Consider the following 16,853-nt stretch of genomic DNA (forward strand, 5'->3'; position numbering starts at 1 on the left):
AATAGCAGGATTGCTCCAAAAGCAACTACCAGAGACGATCTAGCAATATATTATAGCCTTCCCTGAAGGAAATGCGTAAATACAGAGTAGATATTGGTTATTCTTGAATTCTTAATGCACACATACTGTAATTTAACACTTAGGACAAATGTAGTTAGAGATTGAATCTTTCTGAACATTATACCATACAACACTTGTCACAAAGTTAAAACGTTTAGTGTGAGCATATAAGCAATAAATCTTTACAGCGTGTATTTGAAAGTGGAAGTTTAAGGGAGAGGTGGAAACACAGTATAAGTTCTCCTCTAGGCTGTCATGCGAGAATAGCACTTGTAATGGCTGGCATTGAAATGTCAGCATTTACTAAACAAATGTACTGTGTTTTAATTCCTTGAAGTGCTGGGTAATGCTTCTGTATTTCTTAGATGGTTAATATATTTGAATCATTGTGTTGAGCTTTTGATCTTAATGGTAGGTACCTTTGGTTTTGCTACTGCAAGATAGGAATATGGAAACCAAGTTTAGCAGGGATACCCTAGTAATAAGGGCTAGGCTGGTCAATCTGGATCTGTACTAACTGTGACATGTTGTACCTAATATACTATTGGTGAGAAGCTATTTGTAACAGCTGCTGTATTAGGTTGGGTTTGCTGTTTAATTATTAGTTATACAGTTCTAACTGTAATGAAGACTTCAGGTACTCAAACTGATTTTGTTCTCTGTTTTTCTTAAATGTGGATGCTCAAGTGCCATGCAGGTGCTTCCACTTGCCAGTTCACCTGAATATTTTCTTTAACTTAATGAATGCAGTTGAGTTGATTTGGTGACTGTAGGTTGGTGTGTAGGTGGGCTTTTGTCTTTAAACTTGATTGCCATGTTCTCCAACAGCATCCAAGAAGAGGCACTTTGGGAGTTGTTTCACAACAAGACATGCCTGTGGTGACACTTCTCTGAAACACTCTCTTGTGAGCCAGTGACTTGTCTCATGGGTTTCCTGGCCTTGTGCAGAAGCACTTGGTGTTTGTCCTCTTTTCCAAGAAGTTTGTCCATTTGCTTTTGGAATTCAGGAAAGCTTTTGCTTTTTCCAGCACTCTGAGTCAGAGTTTCTTAGTGAAGCTAAGAAGGAGCATGTAATGCTCCCTGCTTCAGCTTGCCACCCAAAGTATCTTTTCTGATACCTTCCCTCCCTTCTGTGTCCACCCAACCTCTCTCCCAGAAAAAGAATGAGAAAAACTTCTTGCTCTGAAAGAAATATATGGAAAACAGAGTGATTGGTCACTTCTCTGTATTAATCCTGATTCTGCATCACTGTAAAATATCCTTAAGTCACCTCTCTCTGGGCCGAAGACTTATCTGCTTCACCTGTATGAAGAATTTGTACCACACCTCTGATCTTTTTCTTTTCCTTGCCCTTCTTTTGAAACTCATATACTGCATACTTGGAAATGGAGGCGGAGTGTCCAGATTTGCCCAAAATATTCATGACTGTGGAGGAATTGGGCTAGTACAACAGCAAATTTGGTGTTCTATTTTTATTTTTTATTACTGTCATGGTATTCTACTCGAGCTTCTGTCCACAGCTGAGCATTAAGCTGATAGTATATTTTACAGTGCAGCCCGTTACTCCTGCAGTATGTGTTTAGAGACAGAAACCCTGTCTTCAGAGACTTTAAACTCTGAGAAGATGTCTGAGGCTTGCAAATAAGTTTTCTGGGAAAGGACTGTTTTGAGTATTGTTGAAAGTGTAGGAAAAACCAGGACTTCTCTAAGTGGGCAATGCTTGTGAAACTTGGTCTCCCAGGACAGATTCAGTAAAGATGTATCCTGCTTGAGAAGCAGGAGTTGAAGTGATGTTGTCAAAAGGTTGTGTGGGTCCTCAGGACTACCGCCACTGCTTTTGTCATCTTGCAAAGTGGTGGCTCTGGAGACACGGTCCCTAGAGAGACAAGTCGGCCCGGGAGACTGTTTCACGCTGCCTTTGCTCTAAATAAAGATGCAGTAAATCTTTTTGTGGTCACAGTAAATTATTATTGTTTTCAAACAGCTGTGTGCCTCTTCCTTGTCCCCTCCTTCTTTCATATATAGATCCTATATTGGCAGTATTTTATGAACGATCCCTGAAAAGCAAAGGCTTTTTTTTTTTTCCTCTGGGTAAGGTTCGGGATCTGTTGTCAAAGGAGAGTTTTAATCAATAAGCTCCAACAGAGGCACTGGCTCTCATTAGGTCTGTGAGTCTGTGCAAAGCATGCACATGCTGCAGCATTGGTTCACTCACAGGCTGCATGTTACAAGTAGGAATCCAGGCAAGCTTCACAATGGTGCTGTCATCATCTTATGTGGACATGTGGGATTAAACTTAATGCTGTTTGCCTGTTAATGTGGCAAGCAATCTCATACCGTGGTAGATTTGGGGGGGGGGGGAATTGTTATAGGTATTTAATCTGCAGTGTCAGGCAGAAGGATCAGTTATAATGCTTTTTAGAAGATTAGTGTTTCCGTGGCTCTTGGACACCAAACCCTGTGGTGTTGGAGCACTGCTAAAGCAGTGCCAGGATGCAGAAGGCGTTGTCCTAGCATCCCTTCTGCTGTTGTCTTCACAGAGCTGGCTTCCTTGTCCTGCTAAAAGGCAGTGTCTTCTGCAAAGGTTTTAACATTCAGGGGTCTGAAAGGCACAGTGGCTTTCTCTGGACCTAGAAATAAACGTCAAAGGACAGCAATCTGGATAGTATGTGTATGACTTCCACTGTGTTTTTGATGCATTGAGTCGGCAGACACTTAGGTTTTAACTGAAGTTTTCAGGTGATCTTGTCAGCTGGCTGTAGTGTTGCTATCTGGAGATGTTGATGGTATGCATCTGAGAGGGCCTCCAGATGAAGTGAGGTGATCGATAGCTGGGTATCCTGAAGCAACCAGACTGACTTGGCTTAAAACAATCTTGAAACTTCACCCTTAGGCCAAGATTTTAATCTTGGCTGAAGTACTGTAGCAATTTAAGCCCTGAAAAATAGAGCTTTGTAAATAAAGCTGTATTATAACTTTAATTACTGCACATCTGTACTTGTGACTAGTAGAGAGGCATATCTGGAATAGGCTGAGGAGAGAAAGGTGAACATTCATACTGTCAAAACATTTGTATGGCGGAACTGTAAGATTCCTGCTACTTAAAAAAAAAAATAAAAAAAAATTCAGTAGCTGCAAGATGTATGGAAACAGACTTGGAAAACTGTTGGATTACTTACGTTTTCTAGTTCACATGCAATTCTGTCTCTTAAGGTTGGCTAGATGCCCAGTGGGGATAAAGTGGTCTTGGAAAGTGTGTGGAGGGAATATTGTAGAACTGAGTTGTGGAGCTGTCATGTGTGTGGTTTTGGGGGGCAAGCCTGGTCGTGCCGTTGGAGAGGAAGAAGGTGAGGGACCTTCTGTTTTACAGAGGTGTTAAACAGTTTGGTGTTTGGAGCCATATGCTTTCTCCCTATATGCATTATTCCTGTGTATAGGTGGTTGTTGCCACATGTGATGACCCAGCCTGTTGATGAATGTGCCACTGTTTTCTTTGCAGCTTCTGGAAGAAGCAGTTGAAGTCTCATGAAACTGTTTTAAGCAGATGCATCCCTTCCTTGACATAAATGATGAAATATCTGCCTGCTGTACTGCTGAGGACTCTGTGTTGTGTGATGTACTCGCTGGCAGGAGATGAGTAAGAGAAGAGCTAAAATGACCAATAGTAACTTTAATCTAGGGAAAGTTGTATAGTAAGGGATGGTGGTTTGTTGAGGCACCACAACAACTGAGAAACAAGGAGCCTTTGCTGAGGCTGCAGCCCCTCAGTCTATCTCTTGCTGTATGGTGACTGCAGATATGGAAGCTCGTTATCAGCTGGTGACAAGGAGGTGACAGTACTCTCAGGCTGTGGCTACTTTCTGAACCAGGAATGTGACGAGGATACAGCTGCAGATGCAACAGCCTGTGTGGTTTATAGGGAGGATGTGCTGTCAGGCATACCCTGATAGAAGTAGGCTGAAATAAATAGGTGTTAATTTGCTCTTTGTGCTCCTATTCCAGAGTTTTTTAAAAATCCAGCAGGGACCAGACTCTGAACAATTCTCCTGTGAGGCAGAAATCTTCATGATACCAGTCCTGTTTGTTACACCCGATTAAGTAAGAGTGTGTGTTTTACACACCTGCTTGTTTTAGCCTACAATTCTGCTCAGTCTTTCTGCCCTGTAGTCTGAAATGTGCAGTGCCATCCACCGTCTTGTTGCGGATGCTCTTTGTCCGCCCTTTGCTCTGTGCCTAGGGAAGGACTCCATGTGAAGTGCCAAAGCTGGCATGGTCAGCATGCCACTGCTTGTTTTCTGCCAAGAAAATTCACCTAGCCGGCAGGCAATCCTGGGGCTTGCTCAGAGACAGCAGGCAGGCTAAGTGAAACACTCTTGTGGCAGCAGTCATCATCTCTTTTTTTTGCATGTTGGACCCCAGTGAGTTTGACCTGAGCACGTGTGCAGTGAAGCCTGCTGTGCCCATGATCACACTCCCCCCTGAAAAAGGGAGGTGAGCGACCTGTCTGGCCAAAATAGTTGGTTATGAAGTTACTCATGAGAGGATGGTGCTGCTATAAACAAACACATACTCATCCCCATCATGTACGGCATGTGTCTGTGTTAGTAGTGGGCAGGTTGCCCGAGCAGCTGATCCCAGCCACAACCCGATCGTTGCCCGTGCCTGAAGAGCTCGTGAGGAGTGTGCCTCTGGATGATGCGTGGGGTGGACTTGCTGTTCTTATGGCTGAAATGTGCAGGCCAGAGGTGATCGCCCTTGTCCTGGAAGGCAGTGGAGTAGAAGTAAAACCAGCTCTGTGTTTTGTTGGCCTTTTTTTTGTTGTTGTTTGTTTTGTTTTGTTTTAAAAGAGAGAATTTGCTTGGAAAACCCTATAGACCTCCAAACATCCTAGGCATAGGGGTAGGCAGCATTTTGCATCTCCTAATTTGAGAAATGTTTTTGTGAGATAGTGGGGAAAATGACAAATTTATGTAAGAATTGCTGCAAATAGGGGTCTGAAAACAGCTCTTGACCACTTTGGAAATGGCTCATTGGACTGCATTGAGATCCATGCAAGTAGTAACTGAGAATAAGATTTTGGTGGTGAAATAAGTTGGGAAATGATTGCTGTTTGTATCTTAGGAAGGTCTGTTTTACTTAGGCTTTACTCAGTCTTCTAAAAGAAAAGTAGGAAACAAAAAAAAAAAAAAAGAAAAAGTATAGGTGAACTGAATCTGTAGCTTGTCCAATCTGAGCATGGTTATTTTGTTGTCTCTCCTCTTCCCAGGCACTAGTGTTACTAAACATGCAGAAGCTTAATATTTTGAGTCTCATGCCTGATTGAATTTAGACAGATGTTTGGGGGAATAAGGGGGAATAGGTAAACTGGTGGTGCTGTTAAATGGATTTGCTGCTAATGTTTCAGTCCAGTTTCTTCCAGAAATTCATACACGTTTTCTCACTGTTCATGCTTTGTCCTTCATTTTTGCATTGTGAAAATTACTAGACTGAAATCTGTTAACTTCATTCCAAATACTTCTTGTCTACAGCTGAGATTGCTTATGCTGTAACATTACCTGCTGTTTTTATTGGAAATGAATGATGTTAATATTTTGCTAATGCCTGGTCTAAGTTGACCCGACTCTCTTCAACAGGATGTGCAAATTAATGGAACTGGAAGATCTTGAACATTTGGGATAGCAGAGACCTGCAGGGATTAGAAATTACACTTAAGTAATTTTCTCCTGAATTTGACATGAAAGAGCATTCCAGGTCTCTAAAAATGCAAAACAGGCAGAGGAACTTGGAGAGTAGTAGTGCTGAGACACTTGGGGTAGAGAGAAACAGCCAATTAAAGAAGTTTTTTTTTATGAAATACAGCAAGGAAGACCTCTTTGTTCAACAGCGTCTGCTTGGGCATTATTCTGCAAACCAGGGAAATACCTTTATAAAGCAGGGCCCATCATAAGTGGTGGTGGTGGTATTTAAGTCTTAGAACTGGTTTTGCTGCCTTATTGGAAAGGAACACAAATATCTGAGCATGATAAGAGCTCTTTCAAGAATGGATGAGACTACTTGGAATGTAATGGCACAGATAAATTGTGGACAGATGTTCATTGTGCAAGCGGCAATAGTAGTTACTATCATAATCATCCCCCGCCCAAGGAATATTGCTGTCTCTTTGCTGGAGGTCACCACACCCTCAGAGCTGCTGGTGGAGCAGTTTGGGGTAACTGCTCCCTCCTCTGCTTTGAGCAGAGTCAGCTGGATTAATTTAGATGGGTTAACTAGCTGGCTTCTGCCAGGAGGCTGACTTCATGTCTGAAGTGGGTTTAGGGAGTGTTGGTTATAAGCCGTTCTTGCTAGCCAAGCTGTGAGGGCTGAAATGCCTTGTCAGGGCAGGGAGGAACTCCTCCAGGTACCAGCTGTCTGTTCACGTCATCCTCAGTATCCAGGAGAGGTTATCTGTTGGGAACCTGAATGCTAATGACTTTTTTCCTTGCAAAGAAGGGAAGTAACCTGTGGTTGTGAAATACTTTGCATAAAGGACACAATTTGGTTTAATCTGTTTCATTAGCTTTAGCTGGTAGCATGTATCAGTGGCAGGTGTCTCTATGTATATTAAAACAGAGCAATCTCCCTGAGATACCCTGCCTGTAAAACATGGCTATTTAGATGTACTGGATGCCACTTGGTATAGTGCCAAAAACCCCCCGAACACCCAAAACTGAACTTCAGGACACTTTGCAGCAGGTTCTTTTGGTGTAAGTATCATTGGTTGCGTCAGAGAAACCATCTGTGGTGGTCTCTGAGGTTGGGGTTTCTATAAGCTACGGTATCTACTGCTTTTTATATTTTTATTTGGGGGGCAGGGGTACACTAGTTTGCTAATTCAGTGTTTTGTTTTGGTTTTTTTTCCTCTCTTCTTCCTCCCTCTAATATACAGCTTAAAAATAATGGAGAACTGTGGATTTTTTTTTCTGCTGGGGCAGTACGAAGTTGCTTCTTAATAATCTGCTGGAGGCTTGGGTAGAGTGGGAGTGGAATTGATTGTGTGGGTTTTTTTCTTCCTGCTCCAAGACCCCTTCTTGGCACTGAGGAATTTTTCTTGAGACTTCTTTGGGGAACAGATGCGTGAAGTACAGTTACCATTCATACATACGGCTTTTAAAATATGGAAGCTGTTGGACTGAAGTGGCTTCATATGGTGCTGTTGGAGGATGAGCATTAACATGCGAGTTTGGGTTTTTAGGACTTGAATGTGTAGTTGAAAAGTTGGGGGGGGTTTTAATTGTTTTTTTTTATGATGTTAAATATTGGTCTGCATTTTTATGGTTATGAATCAAAATTACATCTATAACTCTGAAAATTACTCTGTCTGCAACCTTTAATGCTTAAAATAGTATCCTAGTTTAGTTTAATCTTTCTGGGGATAAATATGTTACATAATGTGTAATTTAAATGTTTGTAAATCTTAATTCTCTAATATAGACATCTTTTTCTTTATTTGCAGGTTCCCATTTTGAAAGCCATTAGAAGATATTCTGCCACCCTATTGGATTACTCCCTACACAACTCAGCATGTCACTGTGCCCTGGATTTTATAAGGTGGCCATGATTTAATCCCCACTTCCAATTTCTATGTATTGGTGAAGCATTGGAGCTCGTTAGAGCTGCTGTTACTTGTGTGGAAACTGATCTGTCTCAAATTCCTTCTCGAAAGGACTAGACGTTGCTAGCAATGAGCTCCCAAAGCCATCCAGGTAAGGGCAAAACCACTTCAAATGTAGTAACGACAGCAAAACACCATGTGTTTGCTGCATGAACAGACTTTTTATTGTGTTGAAGTGATAGTCCTGTCCCTCTCCCTGTACTATTACTTTGTTTACAACTGAGACTTTGCATGAAGATGGAAAATTGTGTTGCTGTTACCAGAGTTCCAAGGAAATCTTGCCATTTTAGCTTTCTAACTGTTGTATTGCATATCACTGAAAATTGTAGGTATTTTGTGAGATGTTAACCAGATGTTTAATTTGTTAAATGTATGCTGATAAGTCTTAACGGTATGTAGTGTGCCTCTAAGGAATGGTCATGGTTCTGCTGGTGTGTCTTTATTGATATTTCAGAAAACTCTTTGACTTTTAAAGTACTTTTTAGTAGGAAAGAATAGTTTTGCTGGAAAAAGAGTCAATTGATCCATCTCAATGTTGCCTGGGGGATTATCCCTAATGTGTCTTGTAATTTAAGACATCTGATTCATCACTACAAAATTGTGTATTTCTGTCTGTCAAGAGGATCTGTAGATACTCAGTTACCTGCTTTCTAGCTTAAAGTGATCTCATACGTTTGTATTTGGTGAGTTTCAGGTTGACTTTGTGTTAGGCAGAGCTTTGTGAGCTTGTGCTTTGGAAGAGGAATTTTAATTGTGCTCTGTTATGCCTGCTTTGACTGTTTAAGTTTGTGGTGGAGAAGGTGACTGCTGGGAAGCAAGTAATGCAACAACGACAAGGCACGTGAAAGTACTTATTTAACTACGCCTTTGAGAGATTTAATCAGTTTTGGGCTAACAGTCAAATAAGACTGAAGTATTAAAAGCCAACAAACAGCTCCTAAGATTTAAGGAACTGTATATTTGTGGGATGAAGAATTTTCTATTTGCTTCAGAATTAACTCTAGCAGCCCATTTGTATTTCTGAGGCTGGGAGCAAGAAACGCTGCAGTAAATAGGGATGCTGGAGTTTACAAGCAGCAGCGCTCAAAATCTGACCCTTGCATAGAAACTGATGAGTTTATAAGTCTCTAAAATTACCAGTGTTATCAAAAAGAAAAAAATCTGGCTTCTACTTCCATAATATAGCAGCCTCTTAGATTTTGAAACTTGCTTCTGGTATTATGGGGAGTTGGAAAACTAAGTATATTTGCATGAGTAGAGTGCACACAGGTATTCATCTGCGACACATTTCTTGCAATGTGATGTTTTTCAAGAGATCAGTTTTTCAAAGAAGTGGATAGTTGTTATTTGAATACTTTCCTGTCTCAAATGTGAGTGAGACTGAGGAGCTAATGACTGCCTGCTTTTTTCTCATTATGGTGGGATAGGTTAAATGCATACCTATATTTAAAAACCAACCAACAAACCTAACTTGATATTGCTTTACTTCTTAAGGAGCAGCTCTCCAGATATTTGGGAAGAGGGGATGTCCTCCTTAGTTGGGCTGTTCTGTTGATGTAGGAGTATTGGAAGCCTGCTGCTGCTTTGTCTTGTTTTCCTTTAATTCACCTGCTAACCCTTTTCTTTGTCTTTCCTTTTTTTCATTGGTTCTGCTACTTTTACTCAAGTTCTCTGCTGATGATGTAGCAGGGAGTCATGTAGGAAGGGCTAATGAAAGAAAACGAAGCTCCTCGTGTAAGAAGTGTTTCTGTAATGCTAAAAATTGGTTTGAACCTACCTTTTCTAACTACCGTGTCTAGAGTGGTCCTTGTTGAGAAGGCTGGTCTAATGAAAACCCAGGGAAGTGGCAGCTCCGCTGGCTGGCTTTGGACATATGTGTGTTTTGCTGTGCTGCTGCTCTTAAACCTTCTTGGCCCTTGTCACTTAAGACCTTAGAGTGAGGTATGGAATGGCTCAATAAGAATTAAACTTGTGGCTACTGTATGAGTATTTGGTAGAAAATAAGACTACTAGTAGGGGCAAGTTTTTTTTTCTACTCTGGTAGTTAGCCCTTTCAAATTTAAAGAAACTATTGCAGTTTTATTATTTAGAAATACAGCTTAAACTTCCCATTAACTCTTGCAATGAGGGACAGGAGATAGAAACTCAAGGCCCATTGTCAACTCATTCACTGGTGATCATTTAAAGGGTGAAAAACTTTCATAAAACTGAAAAGGTGGAGGAAATGGTCTTGTGCTATTTTTTTACAGAATGGTGTTTGTTCTGCAGGTAGGCTTTGTATGAAAATATTTTCAAATGGTATCAACTTCCACGAAGTCTGTCTTCTCATCAAATGCTGTTGTGAAATTCTCCCTGTGCCCTTCCTAGGTGTTGGGTTCTTATTTTGGTGGTATTTCCAAGCATGGGGTTGAAATTCTACAGTGTATCATGGTGGCTTTTTACCTCTGGCTTAGACTGTGGTATTCTTATTGCTTGTTTCTCTTTTAGAGTCAGTTTTATAATAATTGATAAAAATATTTTCCAAACCTTTCCAAAGACAAAATCTGGACTTCTCATGTCAGTTATGATAGCTATTTTGATTATACAGCTACAGGTAATTATTACTAATGATGTGCATTGTTTAAGGGAAGGCTCTGGTTTAACTCAAGAGCCTATTAAACCTTGCTTCAGTGGATACAAGCTTTCTTCTCTAATCTTCTCCAAACCTATCACTAATGGGATGTTTTGGGAACAGTGCCATAAAATTGTTGCAGCGTAGGTGAATGAAAGTGGTTTGGTGGTATTTTTTTTTTTTTCTTCTACTCTGCAAAGCTCTCTTGTGAGAAACGTTGGGTATTGAAGGCTTCTCACTGAACAAGGTGAAAAAATGTGGAGAAGACTAAGTTGTCTAAAAAAAGTATGACTTCCCTTCCCTTCCATTCTTCCCCCATCACTGCCACTTCTTTTGTTATATTTTGGAGTAAACTTTCTCAGAGAATAAGAAATAACTTTTGGAGACGTAAGAATACCCAGGTGGGAGAAATTAATCCTCAGGGACTTTCAGTGGGTAAATCAATCTGTCCTGAGCCCTAGATATAAAGTAAAGACCTTGGACCTTTGTTTTCTGGGCCAAAGGCTCTCTCCACAGTCTCCTACTTGAGCTTTGGGTTAAGACCAGCAGCTCTTATGAACTTAACTAGCCACAAAAACACATGTGGGTGTGCTGTATGCATGAGGAGCAGAAGCAGGTAGGCTGCTGGTGTCCCTCTTGCCACAAGCACCGTGTGCCCATCATTGTGTGGTGCCCACTGCTCTGGAGGAATGACTGGCTCCTGGCAGGTGTCGGTAGGTTTTGTGGATTCCTGGGCAGGAATGGGAATCACTTTGGGTGGAACTGCTGGTCAGGATGAAATGGTTGGGGAAAGGGGTTGAAATTGGAAGGTGGGGTGGCAGGAGGATAGGCTTTCCCCAGCAGCGATGGGAGCAGGAGCTTACATAGACCTAGTCAAGACAAAGCTCAGAGGCATTGTGTGCCCTTTGGCTTTTGGCAGAGGAGTCGCCGTTTCTTCCAGTGCTGGAACAAAGCTGAAAAAAATGCTGAAATTGTGCTATAAAAGATCAAGTTGCTGCAAAGTATAATTAAGAAAATTAGGCTAATTAAGATAACATTTAGGATTATGACAAAGCTTGGGGGGGCAGGGGAAAGCATGTTTAGTTTCACTTCTTAACCTGTTACATTGCCCACAATTTAAACTTACCTTACGTAACCTGCGGTGCTGATGCTGCTCATCTTACCCAGGCTGGCTGGGCTGTGAGTATTTGTGGGGTTGTGGTTTTTTTGGTGTTTTTTTTTTTTCCTCTCTTACTGACCTTAAATGATTTCTTGCAGTCCCCTTCTACCTACCCCCTTAATTTTCAGTGGCTTGAGTTTCACTATCATTTGGTTCTTTAATCAGTAAAGATTGTTCTGCTGATACTAGTTATACATAAAGATTAGTTTAAAAAACCAAAACACTTAAAGTTAATCACTCAACTGATTTGTATTTGTTTAAAGTTCACTTTTCCTTTGTAAAAGCTGAAAATCTCCATGTTCAATGAAGCATTTTGTTTATGAAATGTTATCTTACAGGAATTAGCCGGTCTGAATGCAAATGCTATATTCTTTCTTCAGAGCTACTCTTGCAGAGATGCAAATTTTATTTACATTTTGAAATGCTGAATGTTTGATAATTAGGAATATTGAAGTTTAAGAATGAGCTGCCTATCTGATATGGAAAAATCTGCAGCAGGATCATTAAGACTGAGAGGAAATATCAGAGAAGGCAGAAAGCTTCATGATCACACAACACTGGGAAAATGAGTTAGCAAGTCATGTGCTGTGATTTGCTAGATTGATAAGTACTTTTGTATGGTGTTTTATCTGCTGAGTGCGAGAAGCCACTCTCTTTTCATACTCCGTGGCTCAATGAGGCATGGAAAGCTCTTTCATGCAGTACACATAAGAGCTTTCCCTGTTAGTCTCTCAAACATTTTGCACCATCCAATTAATATTTTATGTGTTCTCTTTTTAAAGATTAAGAAGTTTCTGTGGAGATGCGTTTCAAACTGGCTTTAAATGACACTGACCTACTTTCTGGCAGTAATGATTCTGTTTCTGTAAGTTATCTGGGGGTAAGAGCATTCTTCCCATAAACATAAGGACTAGAGGAGTAAATTGCAGGGCTGGGACACAACTGATGCTTGGTGGCTGTTGTCTGGAAGAACATCTGGATACCGTGTATCCCCACTTCCCCCTACCTGTCTGGTGCTCCAGTTCCTTATGTCTGGATTATTCTAGTCTGGACATTCAGGCTCCTGTCTACAAGTAAAACACTACTAGTAGTGAGTACTGGTAGGACCTTAATTGTCTCTGATGCTGTCTTTTCTCTACATGGAAATACAAAGATTTTGCCAGACCGGTCCTCTTCCCACACTGCTGGGTGTGCTTCATGGGAAGCTGAAGTTTTGCAGAAAAGTTCAACTCTGGCAAGCACAGCAGAGGTAACAGGAACTCCCTTGAAGGGATGCTGCTGCCTGTCCTTTACAACAGTAGTGTAAGTGCTGAGCATGTGGAGTAGGAACTGAATAGCAAGAGCTACTGCTGTGCCTTGAAGCTGTTGCCCTGAGCAGTCTGGTCCCACAGGTTTGGGGGGGACTTTGAGGTTGGTTGAGAAGTAAACTGAGCAACAAGAGCTGGCAGTAAGAAGCTTTGGTAGAAGAGCTGAAACCCCTTGCGGATGGGAACTGGCCATGTCTCTGTTTACTTTTCTTTCTTCAACCTATGACAGGATACCTACTTCACCTGAGCCTGTCCTGGATTTCCTCTAAGAACAGTATCATTTTGAGGACCTTGAAAGTTTTAAGGCTGCTACCATGAAACCTGTGAAGTTTTCACTTTCTGGAGCATCAAATAGTTGAGACTTTCTGTACAAGGTTTTTATTGTACCCTCAAAAGAGAAGAATTGTTTTGTGCTTCAACTTGGGGTTCAAGTTGAAGTTCCTTCTAGGTCAGTGTCCCTGCTAAGTACATTCCTCTCATTTCTACTTTTTCTTTAAATGCAGTTCTTGCACTTTGGAATTCTTTTAAAAGCTTGTTTCTAAAGTAAGTTTTTTAGCCTGTGATGTATCCTGCAGTGCAAAGATGAGAAGCAGGTACTTATGATGAGAGGCAGAGAACTCTGAATTATTTTGAATGAGGTACAGGGTAAGAAAAGGATATAAAATGGTTGTACTTTTAAAGTCAGATGATAATGTTGGAGATAGTCCTTGGGACCTTGCGTCTCTATTTGGAAAGGAGAGACTCCTTTTTCTATACTGTTACTATGTTTTTGTTGTTCGCTTTTGGTCAACTTCAGTTTGACCTGTATCTTATGTATACATCCCCAAATTAAATTTGTTACTGGTCTGTAACAAGGAGTATATTTTCAGTGTTTATTTTAAATTATTCAGCTTGTTGTCTTCATGGCAGGCTCTCACACTGATGAGGCTTGTTTGTGTGCCTTTGATGTGGTCAGATCAATTAGGACAGGGCTGATGTTGAAGGAATGTTTCAGTCATCCCACTGATTCTGAAAGTGATTCAAGAGCAGGGGCAGAAAATCCACTTACTCTCAGATGGATGTCAGCCATACACAGCGTTTTTCATCCTTTAAGTCTAGGAATTTGGCTGTATGGCTACCTGTTCATTGTCAGGTACTGCTTACCCTCATTGCAAATGAAAAAATACTGCCTTATTTTTGAGAGCTCTTGGTCAAAAGCTTTTGGAGTTGTTTTTTTTTTTAACAAGTTTTCATATTGTTGGTTTGGAGAGAAGAGTGGAGAAACAATTGTAATGAATGTTTCTTCTTTTAGTGTAGTTTTTAGTATGGGTTTTTTTTTTCATCCCTTAACATCTTTAGAAACTGACTTTACAGTCAGAAAATAGTGAGGAGTGACTGAACATGGAGTACCAGATGCCTAACTGGAGAAGGAAAAATTGTGGATGTGTTAATTCTCCTGTCCTTCAGTAAAGGCTTGACAAGTCCCTTTCCCTCCATAGGTTGCAATATGCCATGAATTTCCCTGCACCCTCTGTTCTTTTCTGTTTGGGCTGTTAAGTAAGAAGGGCCTTTGAAGTGCACTGACACCTGCAAGGTTTGAGGTGCCAAGTGGAGTGGTCAAAAGTCCTGGTAGTGTGGAATGCTTTTCCTGGCCAAACTGTGATGGCAGAAATATATTATTACAAATAAATGAGAATGATCTTACAGGTAATACCTATGAACTGCATGGATTTTAGGGTAGCTTTATATGGCTGTTTTCTAGTTTTCATGAATTTGCGCTTAAGAACTTCAAAGATGCTCAGTGGGGTTAGATCTCAAATAATTGATCTAGCTAATTATCTGGTAGCGTTGCACAATTACTGAGGTAGAATGAGCAGAGTTTAACCCTTTCTGCAGCTGTGCTTCAGAGTAAAACTGCAGCATCCACTTTGGTTTTCAGCACTTGTGACAGTCTGGCTGAATGGAGACTCTGGCCATTTGTGCAGTGTGTTGCTGCCATCTTTTCTATTCCTATTCTTTCTCGTTTCCTAATTTCTTGAATCGTGGTACTTGCTTTCCTTTCCCTTGTCCATTGGTATTTGAGAGCTAGAGGCTGGCTGGGGCAGGGGCCATGGCTCCAGTGACTTCCTTGCAAGAAGAAAGCAGGCAAGTGAATCTCTGTTAGCATCTTTGATGTGCTAACTACTGAGAAACAGGGCATACAATTCATTCTTCCTTTTAAGAAAACTAAAATTAGTATATCAGCAGATCTTTTAAACATTTTGCTTCTGCAACCAAAATACTGTTGTTTTATCAGCTACTGAGAAAATCGGATGCTTTACCTGCAGTGCCCTTGTTTGCTTTGAAATACTCAACAGCTCTTGGTGTTCCTCTGGGAACTACTGTCACGGTTTGGCTAAATGATGCTTGATAGACTGATGTGCTGAAATGTTGAAGCAAATTTTTAGCCTTTCAAAAGGATGAAGCTAGTATTAAACTTTGCACCTACTGAAAGCTGAATTACATACAGAAAAATACTCGTGGGCTTTTTTGAGATCTTCCTGTCTCCCTGTGATCTCTTTAAAACTGAACTAGATCATGATTACTCAATATCTTCTTTCAAGCAAAAGAAATGTGTGCTGACTGTAACAATTTAGGGATTTGTCTTGAATTTCAATCATGATTCAAGCTTGATTTTTTTTTTTTAGTGCTTAAAGAACAGATGATTAGTATGTAAAAGTCCTTTAGGACTAGACCAGATTCAGCAATACCCTGGAAAGCTGCCGTCGCAGCTCATGAACCTTGTAGTATAGCCATGCTCTGCCTTCACCTGGCTCCATGGGTTACCAGCTTGCTGACGTCCCACCCATGCCACTGTCAGCCCAAGGGTAGAGTCCATATATCAAGACTGTAATTGGGAATATTTGCTAGTTAATACACCTGTATTTACAAGTTCTGCAGCTAAGTCTGTTTACGAAGTACTGCTAAGCTGCTTCTCTTTGGTTGTCATTTAACCTTCCTAAGGGGTGGTACAAGGCATCCTTCTGATTGTGAAGGCCTTCCCCTGCTTGACTGTCAGCCAGCACCTCTGGAGAAACTCAGCTTGAAGGTACCACTGGTGGCACAAATTCTTCTGAGTGCTATCAGAAGCCCATGCATGTGTGTGGGTTTCAGTGGGGCATCGTTAATCCTCCTTTGAACCCCAGCAGCACGGGCTCTGTTAGAGAATCCACAGGCTAGATTTAATCTTCCCAGTGTCTGTATCTGATCTGGTCAACTTTGATGTAGCAACAGCAGATTTATTTTGAAGGCGTGAATTGCAAAGTCTGAGTACATTCTGCGAAGATGGCTGTGCAAGGTCAGCCCTGGGGACACCAGGTCTGGGAGCCTGACTTCATCTAGCAGTGGATGCTGGGAAAGAGGGTGAGAACAGGTAAGATTTTGGCAGCAGCCATTAATATACCCTCTCAACCGCTAGTCACGTATGACTTGGATTTTTTTAAGGAGCTGGGTGTGGTAAATTTTACTTTATTGGTCCTTTTTCTGTTTCTGTCATCTGCGCAGTTGCTTTTGGAAGATGCCTAAGCTTTGGCACTTGCAGGGAATTGCACAGTTGGGCTTTGCTGCGTGGGGAGTGTTGCGGTTGTCTCCCTCTGCTGCAGAGCTTGTGTGGCTGAAATCAATGTTTTTGAGGGTCTGCTTCCTTCCACTGAGTGAGGAGTGGAGTGGTGACATCTGAGCTCTTCACTGTAAGTACCGCAGCTGGGTGCTGGCATACTGATGGAGATAAGTTGTACAAAACCATTCCATCAGTTCTGTTTTGCACTATTTTGGTTGTACCAAGGGCTGAATAATCCCAGCACTGGAAAAAAACTTTGTGTATTGATACTTGTGGACTTGAACATGAGCAAGCAGTATTTTGCCAATGCCACCTTCTCCTCCAGAACAAACTTCTAACCATGGACAAGGTAGAGTTGCTTGCAGTGGAGGGGACTACTGGAAACTCTCACTGTGCTGCAGCTGCGCTCTGTGGTAGGGCTGGGATCAGGATGTTGGAGAAATGACAGATGAATTCAAAGAAATCATTTTTAAAAAAAATCAATCCTG

General features: G+C 41.2%; 1 protein-coding gene across 5 annotated transcripts in view; it reads left to right on the top strand.

The window, feature by feature from the left end:
* HDAC4 (histone deacetylase 4) overlaps positions 1-16,853 on the top strand; it is a 264,285-nt gene that overhangs the window by 20,296 nt on the left and 227,136 nt on the right. For 4 of the 5 annotated variants that reach the window (XM_049806725.1, XM_049806715.1, XM_049806692.1 and 1 more), the window contains one exon: positions 7,553-7,802. In XM_049806725.1, coding sequence (XP_049662682.1) covers positions 7,781-7,802 — 22 coding nt within the window. In that variant the 5' untranslated portion in view covers positions 7,553-7,780. The remainder of the gene's footprint in view (positions 1-7,552; positions 7,803-16,853) is intronic. The other variant, XM_049806707.1, reaches the window with a different exon arrangement.

This window comes from Accipiter gentilis, chromosome 1, assembly GCF_929443795.1.
Source record: "Accipiter gentilis chromosome 1, bAccGen1.1, whole genome shotgun sequence".
Lineage (NCBI taxonomy): Eukaryota > Metazoa > Chordata > Aves > Accipitriformes > Accipitridae > Astur > Astur gentilis.